This window comes from Thunnus thynnus, chromosome 13 (genome assembly GCF_963924715.1).
Source record: "Thunnus thynnus chromosome 13, fThuThy2.1, whole genome shotgun sequence".
Taxonomy (NCBI): domain Eukaryota; kingdom Metazoa; phylum Chordata; class Actinopteri; order Scombriformes; family Scombridae; genus Thunnus; species Thunnus thynnus.
In genome coordinates, this window is record NC_089529.1 from 9,069,389 (window position 1) to 9,090,362 (window position 20,974).

Here is a 20,974-nt window from a genome sequence, read left to right on the forward strand (position 1 = left end):
GTGACTTTATTAAAGAGAACAAGTGTTAAAGATGGCTCCTTTTTTTTTTTCTAGAAACTGATCCTTTCAGAAACATCCATCTTTGATGTTCTGCCCAACTTCTTCTACCACAGTAATCAGGTAGTACGGATGGCTGCCCTTGAGGTGAGAGGAATAACAATCTCAGTCCACAAATCACTTTACTTTTACTTCATTTTAATGGATGTTAAAATGCAGGAAATTCACATATCTAACTAATATAATTTTCTGTGGCTTTATCTTGAATACCCACAGGTGTACGTTCGCAGAGCATACATTGCCTATGAACTCAACAGCGTTCAGCATCGGCAGCTGAGGGACAACACATGTATAGTAGAGTTCCAGTTCATGCTTCCCACCTCACACCCCAACAGGTATCACACACGCAAAATCCCTGCTCACATGCTGTGCATCACCTTTCCTGCTGCCCCTCCTCCCCCCTTCTAATGGCACCTGTAGACAGGAATCAGCATTTATAATAGACATGCATATCAAATTTTCCACTGGTGGCAGTGATGCTGGCAAGTTGGCAGCACCACCATATATATGGTCACAGTTTTATGTCAACCTATACCTTCAAGGATTTTCTGTTGTTCCTACTCACTGCCTTACTTTTTGTGACCTGTCCACATATCTGTAATCAGATGAATATCAAGTAGTGATGTTACATAAGTATGTTTTAAAATAAGTGCAGCAGTGAAAACCTGGAGCTGGAAGTCCTGTGCTTCACAATCTTACATCATCCATGGTGCCCTGAGTCCTTTAAACCCCCTCCCACCTTCCCATGCTATGTGTCATTGTTCATTGTAAATGCTCCTCATGTGCAAAAGAAGGTATTTTGCAAGACTGAAAATACTTTTCTTTGGTTTGTCAAAAGCGTGTGAGAGCCATGAGCGGCAAAGCCCCCCAGCCTCAGGAGTCTCATGTCAGTTACTCTTCCTTGTGAGTCCTGGAAAAACATAGGTGGTGCTCTTATGCCCTATAAATCTGGAGCATCAGAGAGAAACCAGAGACAAACTTGGGATTTGTATTGTACATGCTCAGCATTTGAAAAAGCTTGTAACAGACACAGTTCTGTGGCATTTCTGTTGCACTTGTGTTCCGCATCCTACCTGCGTGATTGTGTTCAGTTTGTCTGTGTTCGAATGTGTGTATGTGTATTTGCTTGCTCGCTTTGCATCGCTAATAAGTGTCTTAGCTGTTTTGGTTTCAGCTTGTTTACACAGTTAGTCATAGAAATCTTTTATATGCCATCACATACTCATTTTATTGCATGCTTGTGATTTCATGTATCTGGATTAACCCTCACGTGTGGCTCATCACTGTGAACTAAAGACAGCATGAGAGTGTGAAATGATCCTGTCTTTGTTGGGAATATGCCTCAACAAAAGGAGGCCTCAGGATCTCCTGATGCATGTTGTAAAGGGAGCAGTCAGGAAGTGAAATGTGTGTCGGAATGACTAGAAAGATATTTTCACAATTTATCTTCCATCTTTAGATTAAGTGCATTCATTTAGATATCAATCAAGACGTAATAAATTCATTACTGTTAAACATCGCACACAAACACACACACATTACTACACCTTGACTGTCTTCCTCTCCTGATATATGCCACTAACCACTTAGTAATCAATGTTGTTTGATTGCAGAGGGAACATCCCCACTCTAAACAGGTATTGTAAACATTCTCTTCATTGCGTAGACTACTAGTGACCGTAGACTAGCTAGGTGCATGGTCAAAATAGTAATTCACCCTCTGATAATTAAGTGTTTGTTTAATTGTTGCTTTTGATGCTTTTGAATCTCCAAAAAAATGAAACTGATTTAGCAGCTCGGGTATAGTCTGGTTGATGAGCACAATGTTTCTGAATTTTACTGACAACAGCATGGCCCTTGACATTCAGCCTCGGTGTCAAACATTTTAACATTTTTTTTATAAATTTGTGTGTATGTATGTGTGTGTGTGTGTGTGTGTGTGTGTGTGTGTGTGTGTCTATGTGAAAGAGTGTTACATTCCTGACTATTGTGTGTATGTCCTTCAATATAGTGGAGATATGGAATAACTTGGGATGCAACGTGGTGTAAGATAATTAAAAATACATTTGAGGAAATGTTTTACACTAGTGCAGATCCCCTGAACTGAGACTTAGCTGTGACTGTCCTACCAGGAAAATGTCTGCTCCAATCCCGGACATTGTAAAAGCCACGGACACTAAATTAAAGGAAACTAAACCCCAGGACCTTAAAGCACCAGATAGTAAATCAAAGGATGATAATGCTGAGAAGACAAATGCCTCAGATTTGGAATCTATCGACAGGTTTGACACATAAAACCTCTAGAGTACTTTCAGTGGGTGTAACCTCTGGGACAGCTTCTGTCAATCAAAGGACTAACACCCAACATGAATACTTAAAGGGGTCTTTCTGGTGGTTTTATGTTTCCTTTTTCTTGTGAAGTAAATATTTTCTTTGTTGAAATTTGACTAACGTGGTCTGTCAAAAATCCCTCACATACTGTACAGCTGCTTTCACTCTGTTCAGTTATTATAAAAGTGGAATTTTATTACTACTTACTTTTTATAATTTGAATCTCATTCATTTTTACATTCTCTATACTAAATAATCTCCTACAATTGCATTTCATTCATATGAATGGGACACCAGAATGCTTAATAATCCAATATTGGATTATGCTGATGTTGTATATCAGGCTGCATCCAAAACTAATCTCCTTCCCCTCAATATAGTTTATAATAGACTATACAGATTTGTTCCTGGCTGTCCTTTCATAACTCAACATTGTACAATGTATGAAACTCTTAATTGGCCCTCTCCCATCATAAGAAGACAGCGACATTGGCTATTTATTTTTAAATGTATACATTTCAATTACCCTCACTATCTATAAAAGTTTATGTTACCTTTGTCCTCTAATTATCAATTGAGACATTCTATACAGCTCTTTTTTTCTGTCAATAGTCAATAGTTAAGAAAGCTTTTATGTTTAAAGCTCCCTCTGATTGGAATAAGTGTAAATATTCAATCCATATCATCCTTTCACTTGTTCAAAAATGCCCTGTCTTCTTATTATAGGATCAGTTGTACATTTTGTTTTTGTTAAATGTTTTGTCTAATTGTGCTTATTATGTATTATTGTCATTGAGGCCCCCCCCCCCCTTGAAAACGAGATGGTACATCTCAAGGGGTTATACCTAATATAGAATTTCCAAGCAACTCAAACTTGATACTGCTGAAAATCTGAGGGATCAAAACTATTTTGAGGTTCTTAAAGGTGGATGGGGGACGTCTTCACAGAGCCAGTCTAGTGGTATGGCAGATTCTCATTGTAAACGCTCTCTGTCAACACCCTAGGATGTCATTCTCATCCAACCTAAACCACTATGGCATGGTGCACGTGGCCAGTGTGAGTGATGTTTTGCTTGACACATCTTTTACACCACCTTGTCAGCGCATGGGAGCCATGGTCGCTTTCCGCTCCTTCCAGGAGTTCACCAGGTCAGTCCTTGAATGGAATAATTCTAAACTTCGATGTTTTTCATCAGTAGGTGAAGATGATTTTGCAGGTGCGATTAATGCCATGTATGATTTTTCTCATCTACAGGAACATAGCGGATGTGTTGAGCTGCTTCTCTGACTCTCCTCCCCCAAGTCCAACCTTCCCAGAGGGAGGTAATCCTGTCCTGTACGGTGAAGAGGACAACAAGGTGACAAAAACAGACTTGTATACTGATACAGGCTGGTCATTGACCTGTATGGATGTGTATCTTTGAATGAAATGTGAATTTGTTTTGTAATCCAGAGTGTTCAGGAGGAACCCATCCATATCCTGAATGTGGCTATAAAGACTGACAGCGACATTGATGACGATGGCCTGGCAGCCATGTTCAGGGAGTTCACTCAGTCAAAGGTCTACAACAAAGCCTTTGTTTGTTTTATTTAAAATTCCAGCAGAGAAAGTTAAATTTTGGAAATAGCTCAGAAGGATCTTTTTATCCTGACATTTTCCCTTTTTGTCAATCTCAGAAATCTCTGCTGTTTGAACATGGCATCCGTAGGCTGACTTTCCTTGTGGCTCAGAAGGTGAGAGTCTTTAGTCATGTTTACCAAGTCAATCTGTTTTGTCACAATCTGCCGCCTTGCATGTCACCAATTCAATTGTTTTTGAGTAGCATGCATCAAAAATAATATAATATACTAATATTTTATTAATGACCTATATGTGAATGAAATGAATGTTTTAATTGTAATAATTTGAGGTAATTTGCATTTGAAATTTAGCTTAATACCTCTTTGTCTGTATCTCCTTCTGCATGCCTTGCTTTTGCTGCATTTATGATGACAGGATTTCAGGAAGCAAGTCAACTGTGAGGTGGACCAAAGGTTTCATGTAAGTAGAGGAAGACAAAGGAATTGAGGACAGGTGCCTCCTTGATTTTAATTATTGGACAAGTCTTGTTGCATCTGGTAAAAACAAGTCAGTAATAGAATAATAGACTCCTGGGACTTATTCACGTCTCTGTCCCAGGTGATCTCACAATTACAAAAGGCCCTACCAGGAAGGTGCACATTAAATATTGAGACAGCTAGCTGCAACATATTATTAGGTGTGCTGACACCAGCACACCTGAAACCTTTTCCAGATTGTTTCATAGTTGACAACCCACTAGAAGTAGATAAATGAGTGAAGATAGTATACTGATTCTTCATAGGTTTCATCAAGCAGCGACTGGTTCATCGTTTCGTTAGAAGCTGTGGAAAGAGGATGCTTATTCAACTCTGTTGTGCCAGCATGAATAAATGAAACACAACCCACCGTTGTGTTGAATCAATAAAGGCTTGGGTTAACAACTGTTTGTTTTTTGAGCAACAGCTTCAAGACTTCATTAAAGCCCCTGTACCAATTCATTGCTTAGATTTTGTCACCTTGAAATCACAATTGTTAGTGCCCTGCAGTAATGTGTGCACACATTTTTAGCATGATAAGCCAAGTAGGAATTGAACCTACAATCATGGCAATTTTGTGACAATCCCTGCCGATTGTATTGTAGTACACTGGACCACATTTATCTTTCCAGATTTGACCCATTATCAACACCTTAGTAGCATTCAGATGATGGCGATAATGACAGGGATTTGGGAAAGGATTACATTTTGAGAAAAGCCCTGATCTTTTGCCTCTGGTGTTATTTGGACAATGGGCTTTGATTTTTCTTTTGATGGGACCACAGTCTCTGATGAGAACTTATTATGCTAGCTAGTGTGACTGTCATTATGTGGCCCTTGTTACATGGAGGGTTTTGTTTTAGTAGTTTGCACCATTCTGCAAGCTCACCCTAAAATGTTTTTCTCATTTCACTACATTGTAGAGGTGGTGAATATGATGTGTAATCACAGTGTCAAATCATGGCTGTGGAGGTTTTCAGTGTGTTGCTCTGTCGTTATTATGAAGGCTGTGAGCTGATGAGAGCATCTCCAATCGGTTTGGCATTGTTTTGGCAAGTGGGACACCTTATCTAATAACGTCCAACAGGGCTAGCAGGCATTATTCAGAGAATCAAATGTCTCTGAAAAAAGGAAATGTTTTATTCATTAGTGTAGTGAGTGGTGCTATATATGTAGCCTATTACCATGACTGTGTGAGCTTGTCGTCAGAGTGAATACACAGTGTTTCCCTGATAGATAAATTACCGTAGTAAAGGTGCACGGGGCCCACAGCATATACAACAAGGAACTGATGATCACTGCATAATACTCCATATATACTGGTGTAGCAATTTAAGACATGCCCAGAATAGCTTATCTTCACCTGTGATTAGATTTATAGTTGGTGCATGTCTAACTAATTTGGTATTTGTTGTTTTGGTTTACAACCAAGGTTTTTGTTATGAAGACATGTTGATGTTTTTTTTCCATCTCTATCTCACTATCTTCCACACAGAGAGAATTTCCCAAATTTTTCACATTCCGTGCCAGAGACAAGGTAAGTGTCAAATCATCACTCCTACTGTCACTAAAAATTTTTGATGGCCAAATTGGTGTTGGCCCATGTGGAAAAGACCAAGTCTATTAAAAAATATGTGTTTATTAAGTCTATTAACAAAACATTTGCCAGATTATTATGGCATTGAAAATTTCAATGTGGACACATTTTTCATTTAGCCAGGAGACCATTCAAAACTATGTTGTGGTTATAAGAAACAACTTTTCAACCCTTTGGCTGTGTTGAATTTCACTCTATCACAGTTAGTGATGGCTCTTCCTCTCCGTTACCCCTGATAGTTTCACTACAATGACACCACCAAAACTCATTAAAGTAATGAACTCTTTAATTATGTCTCCCATTTAAGAGAAATGACACCCATTAGCAGCTTTCTGAGATTGAGATTGCCCCTGATTTCATTTACTTAATACAGTGTGTGGCTCACAGGCATCTTTCTGTTGTATGAAGTCAGTGTTCCTGAAATTGTCAATTTGAGCTATTTTTGTTAATTGAAGAGATGATGGCAGGGAAAACTAATTGTAAAGAAAAAGTTCCTTTGGAAAGTCTTGTGTAGTGTATTGCTGTTTGTGATTGTGTCCTGCCTGTGTCTCCATAGTTCGAAGAGGACAGGATCTATCGTCACTTGGAGCCGGCACTAGCTTTCCAATTGGAGCTCAACCGCATGCGTAATTTCGCCCTGACTGCCATTCCATGTGCCAACCATAAGATGCACCTGTACCTGGGTGCAGCCCGTGTGGAGGTGGGGACAGAGGTTACAGACTACCGTTTCTTCGTGCGAGCCATTATCCGCCACTCTGATCTAGTCACAAAGGTGAGAACACAGAAGAACAAAAAGGAACTTTTGTATTAGTGTGGTTAACATTTAGTTTGCCATTCTTGATGATTTTTTATCATATTCAAATAACAAATTAACATAATTTTATCATATCGTTTTTTTTGTTCTTTTCAGACGTTTTGGATGCTCCCACACAGTTGTTTGTGTCCTTTAATTTTGATTCCACAAATTAATCACGCCTGCTCCTAACTGACGGTTTTGTTTCTATCTGTTCATTCACTAGGAGGCCTCTTTTGAGTACCTTCACAATGAAGCAGAGCGTCTGCTGCTGGAGGCCATGGATGAGCTGGAGGTGGCTTTCAACAACACAACTGTACGAACAGACTGTAACCATATCTTCCTCAATTTTGTCCCCACAGTCATCATGGACCCATCAAAGGTTTGTGAAACAGTCACACACACTCACGCACATCTCTGATTCACTGTTGGACCACAGCTCACATTGTTAATAATGAGTCGAACATCTGCTTCTCACTGATCTTTCTCTACAAACTTATGTTCAGATCGAGGAGTCTGTGCGCTCCATGGTGATGCGTTACGGTAGCCGCCTGTGGAAGCTGCGTGTCCTGCAGGCCGAACTGAAAATTAACATCCGCCTGACTCCAACAGGAAAGCAAATTCCCATCCGCCTCTTCCTCACCAACGAATCAGGCTACTACCTGGACATCAGCCTGTACAAGGAGGTCACTGATTCCCGAACGGGACAGGTGGGGCCCAAAGACCGACAGGTGGGGCACTCATACATTTTCCATCTCATCTGCTCACTATCCAGTCACTGGCAAAGGGCTTCTGCTCCATCCTGGAACCCTCAGCTCCCAGAATGCAATTTACTAGCCTCTCTTGTAAAGTTAAAGATGACGTTTGTCATTTTTATGCAGTAGAATATAGAATTTCTGATTTTTTAAAACTGAGTTGGATTAGAGATCCAGTATGGTGTCTTGCCCTTAGCCTGGTGGACTTTCTTTTAGTAATATGTTTCTCCTCGCAGCTGATCTGGTAAGTTACACTTCATCCATCCAGCCATCCCTCCATCCATCCATCCATCATCACATCCATCATCACATCCATCATTACATCCATCCACTCAGTTGTAAGTCAGTGTTGAATAACTGTAATAGGCTTTGGTAAATTCTACATGAGGCAAAAGACAAAAAATCCCATTATCTTGGTACATATTTCACCTGTTGTTTTTCTGTCTGTCTTTGTTAATTTTGCTGGGTGGTCACTTTAGTTTCATAATAGTGAATGTGAGAGAATTAAGTTTCCATTTAAAGATTCTAGACATGGTTGGGAATGAACTGGTAGCATTTCTTGCATTGAATTTGAAGAAAATGAGTAATGTTGGGAGTTTAGAATAAGCCAAAGTCTAGTTACAAGATAATGTGGATGTTTCTAGTGTGAAGTGCAATGCTGTTGGGACAAAACAACATACTGTTGAACGAGGTGTTGTGGGCCTATAACAGTCAGTGATTGGAAGAGCCTGCTTATAAGAGGTGGCAAGTGAATGGCTCTGTCTGTCTGATAGCCCTGAAAATGTATGATGCTGTAGCTTGATGTCCTCTTAAGGCTGTCACCACTCCCTGTGTACATTGTTAACATCTGAGTTGTGCTTCTGTGTGAACATGTGCACTAGTGTATAGTACAAGCGATTGCTACATAGGCCACTTTGTACTGGTTAATCTTGTAGCAGTGGGTATAATAGATGTGCTTTATCATCAACATCATCATTCTCACAATCATGATTTTTTTTTTTTTTGTTACCTTAATGCCAAGGTTGTTAAAGAAGTCAATACATCTGTAAAGTGACTCCCTGCCTCCTTTCTTGTCCAGATCATGTTCCAAGCATATGGAGACAAGCAGGGTCCTTTGCATGGCATGCTCATCAACACACCCTATGTCACCAAGGACCTGCTGCAGTCTAAGCGCTTCCAGGCGCAGTCTCTGGGCACCACCTATGTCTACGACTTTCCAGAAATGTTCAGACAGGTAAAGTAAAAAGCACTATTAACTTAGATCTTGACTATTGTGTATAGCTTATGCTATAAATGACAATTTAGTTTGATGAAATAAATTGATTCTGACTATTGCATCTCTTTATCCAGGCTCTGAAAAAGCTGTGGCACTCTAGCCAAGCCTATGCCAACTTGCCCAAATGCCCTCTTCCCTCTGAGCTGCTCACCTTCACAGAGCTGGTTCTGGACGCCCAGGGTCAGCTGGTGCAGATGAATCGACTGCCAGGAGGCAACGAGGTTTGTTTTTTTCAAGTTTGATACATGAACAATAAAAATAAGAAGACGTTTATTTTGACATGACCTTTTTCTTCATCTGTCCACTTCCTATGTCATGTGCAATTTCCCTTTTACTGTCAGTGTGACTCCATTTCTTCGGCTCTGTTGTTGCGTGATTAATACCGTTATCACATGGTAAAACTTCATGCATCATTGAAAGTTTATTGAGAAATAAAACCTAATTCTGCGTATACTATATAAAATAAAATAGAATGCCTGGGTCTGAATTCCAGCTCGAAAACCGTGTAGAATTTCAGACTTAATCTCCGTCCAAATTACACAACATAATTAATGTCTAACCTATAAACTAATGATTTATAGATTGATCAGTACCGTGTCTATAGTAAGTAAGATCTTCTGTTCTGTCTGTCCAGATTGGTATGGTGGCATGGCGGATGACCCTGCGCACGCCAGAATATCCAGCTGGACGTGAGATCATCGTCATAAGTAATGACATCACACACAAGATAGGGTCATTTGGGCCCCAGGAGGACATGTTGTTCCTGCGAGCCTCAGAGATGGCACGAGAGAGCGGCATCCCTCGAATCTACATCGCAGCCAACAGCGGTGCCCGCATTGGCCTGGCAGAGGAGATCAGACACATGTTCCATGTGGCCTGGCAAGATCCAGTTGACCCCTATAAGGTCAGCCAGCAAAGTCTCAGTCACGTACCATTGCATTTGTGGGCTTCCTTTACTGAATTTGATATAACCATTTTAGATTTTGTTATCCAAAATTCCCCAACTTAGTCTTTTCTTTTCTTGCCTTAAAAAATATTTATCGGCCTTTTTTCTTTTGCATCTACATCACTGTCTATTATAACTAAGCTGATTGTTATATTCCCCCACAGGGTTTCAAGTATCTCTACCTTACACCTCAGGATTATAAGAAGGTTTCAGCCCTGAACTCCGTGCATTGCGAGCATGTGGAGGATGAGGGAGAATCCAGGTACATCTGTCTTATTACATATCAGGACACTTAATTTTGTGAGGACATGATTGTGCAAACTGGCGTTGTATCAGTGTGCATGACAGGTTGATTTGAAGCCCACGAGATTACAACCAAGGTGACAGTGGGAGGGAAAGCTATTAGACGGTCACGTCTAGCTGTGAGTGAATATATGTGTTGTCATGCAGGTACAAGATCACTGACATCATAGGAAAGGATGAGGGGCTGGGTGTGGAGAATCTGAAAGGGTCTGGGATGATTGCTGGAGAATCCTCTCTGGCTTATGAGGAGATCATCACCATGAACCTGGTAAGACTGAAGAGGGCACACTTGTGTACAAAAAAACACATCCATGCATACAAGTAGTCTCCTCCTTAGCCTTGAGCCGTAAGCTTGTGTGATATCAATGACTGACGTGTTCCATACAAAGAGTTCATTTGCTCGCGAGCTTGCATCCAGTATCTTTACACTTATTAAAAGCCTTAACGTGATTGTCTTGCCCTAAAGGTCACATGCCGAGCCATAGGGATCGGGGCCTATCTGGTGAGGCTTGGACAGCGAACCATTCAAGTGGACAACTCTCACATCATCCTCACTGGAGCTGGAGCACTCAACAAGGTAAAATTTCCAATATAAATGTGTATTTCAGTCCATTATAGAGACAGTTTTTTTTCCGAGTGTTTTTAATTGAAAATACGATGCTGGTGTGTGTGTCTGCACTGTGTTTCTCCTGTGACACCGAATGAGCACCAAATGAGTTATCTCTAAATTCAGACAATTAATCGACTGCATTTTAATGAGGAATTCACTATAAATATTCATTAGTTGGCTATTAAAATTTTCCGCTATATGAGAGGAAGGAAAGGAGCCGTGTGCGCATGTGTAAACAATTTTTTGCGACTGATGGCCTGTTTTTATTTTTTACAATAAATATATGGAGAAGAAACAGGAATTCCAGATTGTGAACCAGGACATGACGGGGTCGAATGAAGAAATTGGAAAAGTGTACTATGATTTCGGTGCTTGTTCCAACTCGGCGATCAGGCCTCCTTCTGCCTCGTTATGTTCTACTAGGATTCCCTTTCAATCCCAACCACAGGCCTGCCTGCCACTCATAGTGGAATAATTGAAAACGAAGCATGAAGTTGTATTTGCATAGAAATAGACTGACATGCCTGAGGCTGCAGCGCAGGACACCCATATCATTTGTTTTTAATCAAAATGAAAAGTTTTGCTGAGGCAGATTGTTTCCTGCATGCAGTTGATCTATGTGTGTGTGTGTGTGCGCGTGTGTGCATGCCTACATGCTTCACTACCTCCTCTTGTCTTGCTTTCCATTCTCTGTCCTTGTCAGTGCATTAAGATGACTCCATTTCAAATTAGATGACAGATAGCAACATGACAAATCATGCAAATGGCCCAATGATGGCATACCTATTTGCTGAAAGCTGAATTGTTTTTAGATGTCCCCACTGTTTAGCTTCATTTGTGAAAATACACAATGTGGAATGTATTGCAATATATTCTTTGTTTACAACTGATTGTCTTAATTCTAAAATGGTGATTTTATTGGCAACACAAAGGTTTTTTTTGTTTTTGTTTTTTTCTCATTCATCATCATGTGGTTTCCTGGCTATTAACTGAAACTTAATGGAGAGCAGGAGGCTGCCACCCAGAGATCATCATTTCATTAGCTGCTGGAAAGCTCTCATATTTTCATGGGGACTGGATAGTAACTACTAGCACAAATACCCCAGTGAGCTGTTACATCCAGTTGGCCTCTCTTTTCTTCCCCCCAGTCATCTCCCTCTGTCCCTGCTCCTATATCCCCTTCTCTTCTCTCTGCTGTGAAATCTTAATGAAGCCAGCGATGGCCGGAGGCACAGGGGCTTTGTGTATGTCAAGGTGACTGCAATGTTTCTTGGGGCCGCAGGCTTTCCTGACAGCTTTAGGAGAGTGCCCTAGATTTGTAGGCAGATACATAACCATTAATGGTAATAAAGAAAGTAAATGATGGCTGAAAAGGTGAGAGCGGAGGGTAGGGATTGAGCTCCTCTCTGATTTTTATGGAGCCATGTCAGGGCCCTGCCACCTGTTCTTGCCTGCTTATGAAAATAGGGTGGGCTGGGAGTGAGATTTTATGGCTTCAGGTTGGCACAGGGGCACTTTCGAGGGCAAAAGTAGTTTGGTGGCTTCTATCTCACCATGATACAATAGCCTCATATCATCACAGAATTCTGAATAAACACAGCAACCAAAAAGGAATGTGAGCCACTTGCAAGCATGTGAATGAATGAAGTCCTTTGGAGAAAGGGCACGTGTTAATTCACACCGTCTGTTAGAAAATCCCCTAGAAAGAGTGGCAGGTGCTGCCACCCACCTGTAACTGCTGTGATAGAGATTTCTGGCTGCTGATCACCTGTACTGACGAGGCAGTGGGGCAATGTAATGCAGGGTCCCTGCTGTTACCTGGCATGTCTGTGTGCGATCACATTGATCCACAGTTCCCCAGACCAGAAGCCTGGTGACACCTTCCATTCTGAGCCAAGGTTGCACAACATGAGCAGTGGATTAACTCTGTTTCCTCCATTGGAGGGCAGAAAGAGGAGACTTTTAAAGGGTAAATCCACACCAAATTAAACTGGGCAGAAAACTGCTGCTCCGATTTTCAAGTATTTCTCACTAGAAGAGCTGCAGCAATTTTCTGCTGCATATGACTCAGTGTGATTTACCCTCAAAAGCCTTAGTTTTTAGGCATATACCCTGTCAATGGTGTATGCCTAAAAAGCCAGAGTCAAATGTCTGAAAGTCTGAGATTTCAAGAAAGAAAAATATTATCATTAAATATGAAATTCACACCTTTGTATTTCCCCTATGCTAGGTGCTGGGCAGAGAAGTGTACACATCGAATAACCAGCTTGGTGGAATTCAAATCATGCACAACAATGGTGTGACCCACAGTACTGTTTGTGATGACTTTGAAGGAGTCTTCACTCTCCTGCAGTGGCTGTCCTACATGCCCAAGGTAATATTTAGCTGTGGTGTTGAATAAGATGCTTTCAGTGTGATAAATGTACAGTTCACTTATCCCCATGTTTAGAGCTGTGTGGTTTTTATTGTAAAATATGGACATTTCTTTTCTTCAGTGTAAATCTAGTCCGGTACCCATACTCAACTCCAAGGATCCCATCGATCGGCCAGTGGAGTTTGTCCCTACAAAGGCTCCCTATGACCCTCGCTGGATGTTAGCAGGACGTCCCAGCCAGAGTGAGTGCCTTGTCTGAGTGTCCAGAGAAAAATTATTTAATGGAAAATTTTTTGGAACGTGTTGTGATTATATCATAATGTATTACTATTGGTTACGTAAATATTAGTAAGTAGGAATTTTTCTTTAAACTCTTTTGGGGGGTTTTCTTGGATCCCATTTAACAAAACATTACCCATCTGATGTCATCAGGTGTCAAATTCAGTTAATTAAATCATTTAACTCATTTATCAATTCATCATTTATGGAGCAAAATATCAAACATTTACAGTCAATGATCAAGCTCTCAGGTGTGAGGATTTCCTGCTTTTCTTTGTTTTTAAATTATTGTAAATTAAATATTTTTAAGTTTTGGATTATTACTAGTATGTTAGACAAAACATGCAATTTTGAGATGTCAACTGAACATGTGATGGTTACATTTTATATGTATTTTATATACCAAATGTTCAATGTTAATGACCAAATACTCAAACAACTGTTAGTTGCAGCCCTACATTCAGGACATCCTCTGCTCCAGTTGTGCTAAAGCTTGTATTGCCTTATATAGCATCCTGGCTAAAGCTATGATGACAATGACTCATACACTTTCACTTTTGCTCATTTCCTCTACTGTCCTCTCCATCCAAAATGCTTTATCAGCAATTGTAAGCCTGGATTTTTCTCTTTTTTTGTTGTTGTTTAAAGTAAATATAAAGATTTATCATGTCAGCCTGATATTTCCTGGTTTAAAGGTTGAAATAATTCATTACTAGAGAGAAGCTGTTAAGAAAGTAAGAGAGAAACGGTGAAGCTTAATATCATGCTGCTAAAGGCAAGATCAAGATAGCACCAAAATGGATGCAGTGTGTTTTACACTGCAGGTCAGGACTGAGCAGGTTCCATATCAGTGTAATTACAGCAAGGAACAGCAAAGAGATTGGAGGGGGGAACTGTGTGGGAAGCCAGTCAACGTCTCTGGTAGTGATGAGTGGCGAGGCTTAATTGAATGGTAACCTCATAGACTGGGCATGTTTCTCAGGGTATGCAGGCAGAAAAATAGCTGAGCAAACCTCCTTATACAGTCATCCATCATGGTTGCTGACAAGATTACACATTCTGAGTTTAAATAAAATACACAACTTTGGACTCTATGAGAAAGAAAGCTATGGATTATACAAATAGAAGAAAAAAGTTTTGCAATAATTAACTCTGCTTTCTTTCTTGTTTCACCCTTTTTTTTACCATTATGCAATCTCTGTCCTCTCTGTATACAAAGGTCCAAAGGGTTCCTGGCAGAGCGGTTTCTTTGACCATGGCTCCTTCATAGAGATGATGCAGCCATGGGCTCAGAGTGTGGTGGTAGGCAGAGCCAGGTAAGTGCCCAAACAAAACTCTAAACCCACATGGCATATTGCCAAAAAATGAATCAGTTCACACCATAGAGAAACATATTAGCTTTCAAAAATGTAGACATCAGCGCTGAGTGGCCTCTCTTCACAGACTGGGTGGTATACCTACTGGAGTGGTTGCTGTTGAAACCAGGTCAGTGGAGCTGTCAATCCCAGCCGATCCAGCCAATTTGGACTCAGAGGCTAAGGTAAGGGGGGGTCACCCAGTGCATATACTCAAGAGTGAACAGACACCAAACTATTTAGACATTTAAATATGCCCAGGTAGTGATGCTGACTTTGTGATTTGTATATTTAGATCATCCAGCAGGCAGGACAGGTGTGGTTCCCAGATTCTGCTTTCAAAACCGCTCAGGCCATTAAGGACCTGAACCGAGAGGGCCTTCCACTTATAGTGTTTGCCAACTGGAGGGGCTTTTCCGGAGGAATGAAAGGTACTTCTGCTTTCATGGTAATCGGTCAATGTGGGATTAAACCTGTTCAGTATCTCATATGAAATTCTCCTTCTTAGATATGTACGACCAGGTGTTGAAGTTTGGGGCCTACATTGTGGACGGGCTGAGAGAGTACAAGCAGCCAGTTCTGGTTTATATTCCACCCCAGGCTGAGCTGAGGGGAGGCTCCTGGGTGGTTATAGATCCCACCATCAACCCTCGTCACATGGAGATGTACGCTGACAAGGACAGTCGGTGAGTTTGACGGAAAAGAGGGTTAAGGTTAAGTTGTAATCTTTATCAAACCACCTTTGTCCACTCAAACCATTCTTGTCTCCAGAGGTGGAGTGTTGGAGCCTGAAGGAACAGTGGAGATCAAGTTTAGGAGAAAGGACCTGGTGAAGACCATGAGAAGAGTTGATCCAGTCTACACTGGCTTGGCTGAAAGACTGGGTGAGTCCCTCGGTTCAATTCTAATTATAGCTCTTTACCAGCGTCTTTGTCCACTATAGCCTTGTCCTCATTTGTAGTGTCGTTCTCCCCTACTGTTTTAGTAAGAAGTAATATATCAGGTGGGAGCATGTGTGTGTTCACTGTTGTTCTTTATTTGGTGTTGATTGTATCATCTTCTCTGCACTCCCTTGGGAGATGTGTCAATCACAGCCTGCTTGGATCAATCACCAGCTCTGCTGTGCAACTTATTGATTTTCATTGGGGCTCAGAGAAACTGTGGTCCAATGCTGTGTGGGTTTAGCGCTTTGGGCGAACTAGTGAAATAGAGGGTTTGAGAGCTTACAGATTGGAATTGACAGAAATCAATCTTTGGTGACAGCAGCAAGGGGTTTGGGGGAGCGCTAAAACAAAATGCTGTTAGCAAGAGTTACTTCACAGCTGCATACTCATGTAGAACCTGATTTGATGGTAATGGGACTATAAGTGAAGGTCAAACATGTGAAGATAGAATTTTTGGCTTTAGCACCTAAACCCAATCCCTGTCATACCAATTAGCATTAACTGCAAATTCTTATCCATATACTCATCCATATAGCGTTTAGTATTATTATTTTAAAACCCCTTGTACTTTGCTGTTCACTGTCTCCAACAGGAACCCCAGAGCTGAGCCCTCCTGATCGTAAAGAGCTGGAGACCAAGCTGAAGGAGCGCGAAGAGTTTCTGCTGCCCATCTACCACCAGGTGGCTGTGCAGTTTGCAGACCTCCATGACACCCCGGGTCGTATGCAAGAGAAGGGCGTAATCACGGTGAGCACTTTTCTTTTTTATGCTGTCTTGTGTGCATGTGTTGCTACAGTATGAATGTGCAGTATGTGAATAACTTGAAAAGCCCACAGGGGGAGTATCAGTCTAACTGCTGCTGCTGCACCTGCCCAGTGAATAATGTTTCATCTCACCAGGCTGTGAGGCTCGTCTTCATAATTATCTTCTGATGACCCTGGTCAATCACCTTAGAAAGCACAGAGCAGCCTCAGGCACCATCTTAGTCTGTGCCTTCCCAGTCCCATTGTTCACATACAAACACACACACACACACACTTTGCTCACATGACCAGAGGTGTGTTAAAGGGTGGATGGCAGTCAGGGTATTTCCACACTATGGACTGTAAATACTCAATAACTGTACTGGTCTGCATCTTCTAATCAAGTATATCAGTTTTATAAGTGCTGTATTTAAATCACTAAATCCACATCAATAGTGAAATTAATATTATAACCAGACTTCTCATAGACCTGAATTTAACTTTAAATTGTTTGTGGTTTGAGTTAAATCAGACGGTTTGTTTTATGAATCCACACATATTAATATGGCCTACGGTTGTGTAATCAGTGGATTTGTTGACAGTATCTGTCAGGAATTTTCACATCAAATGTACCTTTTTATGTGGTCCAGCAGTTTTACGCTAGGAAAAGTATCCATATCTATGTTTAAATTGTCATAAGGAATGAAACGCATTTTCTCATGTGATGATATTAAATGAGATGTTAAATGTGGGTGATAATAGCAGCTCTTTGTCTTGTGCCTCTCACAGGATATCCTGGAATGGCAAACCTGCCGTCAGTTCTTCTACTGGCGTCTGCGGCGTCTGCTCCTGGAGGACACAGTAAAGAGGAAGATCCAAGCTGCCAACAGCGAGCTGACAGACGGCCAGATCCAGGCAATGCTGCGCCGCTGGTTTGTGGAGGCCGAGGGGGCTGTCAAGGTAACACTCACCCAACACTTTTAGGTTTTATTAGGCTTAATATTCAGTGACTTTGAGCGGGAAAAAGTAGAAAACATTAAATAATAGCTCAAAGGCCTTGCCAGTTTGTGGACTGAAGGTTAATTTTAAGAATTTTAAGGACTAAAAATTTAACTAAGAGTTACATTTAAAATGTTTCAAAGCAGCATTATTGAGTATGTTATTATATTGTTGTTATGTTTAACATCAGAACAGTAGATTGTGCATGTCACTAGTCCTTTATCACAAACTTGTCATGTTTGCTCATGTATTTATAGATTTCATAATTTGTTATCTACTCATAATAAAAGTCATTCAGTCTCCTGTGATGAATGATTGAGTGAGTCACTGACAGATAACTGTGTTTTCGGCATATAATGCCAGTATTAAATAGGTGATAGTGAACTCTAAATTAGTTTATTTCTTTCCAGGGAAGTTTGTAGATGCACTCAAGTAAACACCTTCCTAGCTGTTGGGAATAATTACAGAAGGTGTTATTTTTATCCTGAAATTCCATTTCCTTGTTTACAAGGTGTGCCAGATAAAGAAGTAGTTGGCATTCCTATTAAATCTTCGTGATTAAATACAGATGGAGTGATAACTGGTAATAAATGAAAATAAACATCCCTCAGAGAAGCAGAAATGTTGTTCCTTCCAACCCAGTCTCGGGGCTCAGAGGACCAGCCAGGGGGGTGACAGGAGCCGGCCCAGCATTAGAGATCTCCTAAGAAGTGGCCTTCTTGTTAGCTAATATATTATCCCAATCAGGACTGGCTGTCTTAAGCCACAATTAATCACGGCCCTGGCACGTGCAGATAGGAGAGCAACACGCTGTTTCTTAATTAAAAGCAAACAGATTAAAAATGATTAATAAGGGCATTAAATGTTCTTGTGGACCTCAAGCAGGACTGTTCATAAAAAGGCAAGAGCCCATTAAACTCCTCCACCCTTAAATCTTTGCTAAGCCCTCCAGCCTGGCTTTGTTTGGGATCAGAGATGCCAGCACTCATGAATACTAATTACCTTATCAGGTCCAGTCAACAAGACATCAGACCCCCACTTTGTGCCTGTCCATCTCTTTTGTTGCTGTTGATATTTATTTTATGTGTGATATTCAATATATTTTATCATATATTATCTATAAGTCTCAAGATTGTTTACTCTGAACTTTTTTTAGTTCACACTCAATCCATGAGAGTAAATGTGATTTCTAGGCTGTATTAACCCATAAATACTTTGAATCTCGCTCATAACAGGCCTATCTGTGGGATAACAATGAAGAGGTGGTGGGATGGCTAGAGAGACAACTAGCTGAAGAAGAGGGCGCAAGGTCTGTCATCGACGAGAACATCAAGTACATCCGCCGAGATCACATCCTCAAGCAGATTCGCAGGTGATGCTTCTAATCAATGCTTCTTCAAAGCGGTGAAGAGTTATACAGTGCAACTCATTTTCACCTGTCATTACCCCCATCCGCCAACCTAACAAACATGTGAAATCCAGCTTTCCTTGCATGATTATGACGTTGTTTTCTTCTGTTTCCCCACTTCTCATTTTCAGCCTTGTTCAAGCCAATCCCGAGGTTGCCATGGATTCTATTGTGCACATGACCCAGCACATCTCACCCACACAGAGAGCTGAGGTGGTCCGTATCCTGTCCACTATGGAGACGTCAGCCTCCTCCTAGTGTGAGCCCAGCCTCTCCTCCCTTCCTCCCTCCCTGCCTGGCTGGCTGGCTGAAGCACAGCTCAGGCCACAACCACAGCTAAAGGAGCCTGGCTCCTGACGGGGACCTGGACTGGAAACTGAGGCTGGATGAGCCAACGTGATGGCCCTTGGCAGTTGCCAGGTTACTGATGAATCGTTGGCAATGATTCTCACTAAGCTCGCTAAGAGTGCAGACGACTGACATCAATTATAACATTTTGTAAATGTCTTACACGTATGCTAGTGAGTAGATCAGTTTGTGTATTTTGTAATTAAGTGCAATTGAAAAATGACTAAAGAAATATCTAGTTACTAATATGTAATAATATGTTTGGAGTTTACACATTTGACCCAAGTGGATGTTTTCTGCTTCCATGATAATCAGTGGCCTCCATTCTTTTGAACTGGAGTGTACACAACAGTCCATTTAGACTGTTGTTGTCATATGAAAATGCACCTTGGTTTTTGACATATGCTTGTTCAGATTTGCAAGTGTTTTGATGACCAACAATGACAACACATTGCTGGAGGCATTAGCAAGAAAAGGGGTTTTACACCTTTAAGTAGGGAGCACTTAGTTACTTAACAGAGATGGGGGGACACTACAACAGATTTGGACAGGAGAGCCCAGCAGGGAGCAGAGACAAGGTCCCTTTTAGACCCTGGCTGTTTCACAGTTACCCTGCAGTGAGCAATGGGCAGCTCGGCTCACAACAATATAACAGCTGTCCCTTCTGTTCTCACTCTCACACATGCTGCTTCAGATGCACTTTACTGCTTACTGTTCTCTCACATTGCATCCAGAACCAAACCTGCACAGTTTCCACTGTTCTGGTATACATCTAGTGTACAAACATACACCCACATACACGCACAAAGTGATGCAAACAATAATACACTCAGAGGTGGTCATAATTTAAATGAGAATTGATAACACACAGAGTGGATAATAGCATGCTTGTTTAGAAAAATACTCTGTTCTCCCTTGGGTTATTATCATTATTTTTTCTTTTTTTTGGACAACTATTGTGTTACTCCCAAAAACCAATCATTGGATGTTGAAGGGTTTTTATTTGTTTGTTTTTTTTAAACTAAAGAACTATTTTTGAATTTACAATTAGATGGCTAAATCATTAAATGTGTGTTTGTGAAAGAACAAAGGCCACTGTTCACTGGACTTACATGTTACATGTCACATATGACATCTAATTTTAACTGTAATCCACATTAACTGTTTATTTAAAGTTTGTACTTTATGTATATGAAATGTCACTTATTTTTAATATTTTTTGAAAAATAATGCTTAAATCACATATTACTTCTCTACTTGAGTTTGTTACCAATAGCCAGACAACTGTATCATAAAAGGAAGAGTACATAATATGAAAACAGCAACATAATGTTGAATCCAGTTATGTAGTTCACTGTGTCATATGCTCTGCTTTAAAAGCAACATTAGCAATGTGAAATGGCTTCATGGTCAGTGCTGTGCCTTTTATGTGCCTGTATTGACACGTAGTCCAGTTGCTTTATAAGTGACTGTTTTTTTCCTATTCAAGAATGGAGAATGAATTAACAGTGATGATCTCTATATGTGTTTGCAAATTTAATAAAGCTTACCCAACTTAGTTTGAAGTGTGTTTGTGCAAAGTATTTAAAAGCCATATTTTTGTTACATTAAAAAAAAGTAAGAATGTGGTTTTAAAAAAAACAACTCAAGTTTCCAAGAATTTGCACTAATTTAATTTGTCAATTATTTGAATATATTGATGATCCTCAGGACAGATAATCACATCACTGGAAGCCTCATTAATTTTAGCAGTTGGAAC

General features: G+C 40.6%; 1 protein-coding gene across 12 annotated transcripts in view; it reads left to right on the top strand.

The window, feature by feature from the left end:
* The window catches only part of acaca (acetyl-CoA carboxylase alpha), a 33,985-nt gene extending 13,212 nt beyond the window's left edge, over positions 1 to 20,773 (top strand). For 2 of the 12 annotated variants that reach the window (XM_067607642.1, XM_067607641.1), the window contains 30 exons: positions 55 to 144; positions 274 to 392; positions 1,671 to 1,694; positions 2,190 to 2,339; positions 3,394 to 3,537; positions 3,644 to 3,746; positions 3,842 to 3,949; positions 4,066 to 4,122; positions 4,385 to 4,429; positions 5,981 to 6,022; positions 6,639 to 6,854; positions 7,102 to 7,257; positions 7,382 to 7,606; positions 8,709 to 8,864; positions 8,981 to 9,127; positions 9,541 to 9,810; positions 10,017 to 10,114; positions 10,303 to 10,423; positions 10,622 to 10,732; positions 12,996 to 13,139; positions 13,261 to 13,381; positions 14,638 to 14,734; positions 14,862 to 14,958; positions 15,069 to 15,204; positions 15,282 to 15,459; positions 15,545 to 15,657; positions 16,310 to 16,464; positions 17,250 to 17,420; positions 18,695 to 18,831; positions 18,999 to 20,773. In XM_067607642.1, the coding sequence (XP_067463743.1) occupies positions 55 to 144; positions 274 to 392; positions 1,671 to 1,694; positions 2,190 to 2,339; positions 3,394 to 3,537; positions 3,644 to 3,746; positions 3,842 to 3,949; positions 4,066 to 4,122; positions 4,385 to 4,429; positions 5,981 to 6,022; positions 6,639 to 6,854; positions 7,102 to 7,257; positions 7,382 to 7,606; positions 8,709 to 8,864; positions 8,981 to 9,127; positions 9,541 to 9,810; positions 10,017 to 10,114; positions 10,303 to 10,423; positions 10,622 to 10,732; positions 12,996 to 13,139; positions 13,261 to 13,381; positions 14,638 to 14,734; positions 14,862 to 14,958; positions 15,069 to 15,204; positions 15,282 to 15,459; positions 15,545 to 15,657; positions 16,310 to 16,464; positions 17,250 to 17,420; positions 18,695 to 18,831; positions 18,999 to 19,125 (3,858 nt within the window). In that variant the 3' untranslated portion in view covers positions 19,126 to 20,773. The other 10 variants (XM_067607644.1, XM_067607645.1, XM_067607646.1 and 7 more) reach the window with 10 other exon arrangements.
* The last annotated feature ends 201 nt before the right edge of the window (positions 20,774 to 20,974 follow it).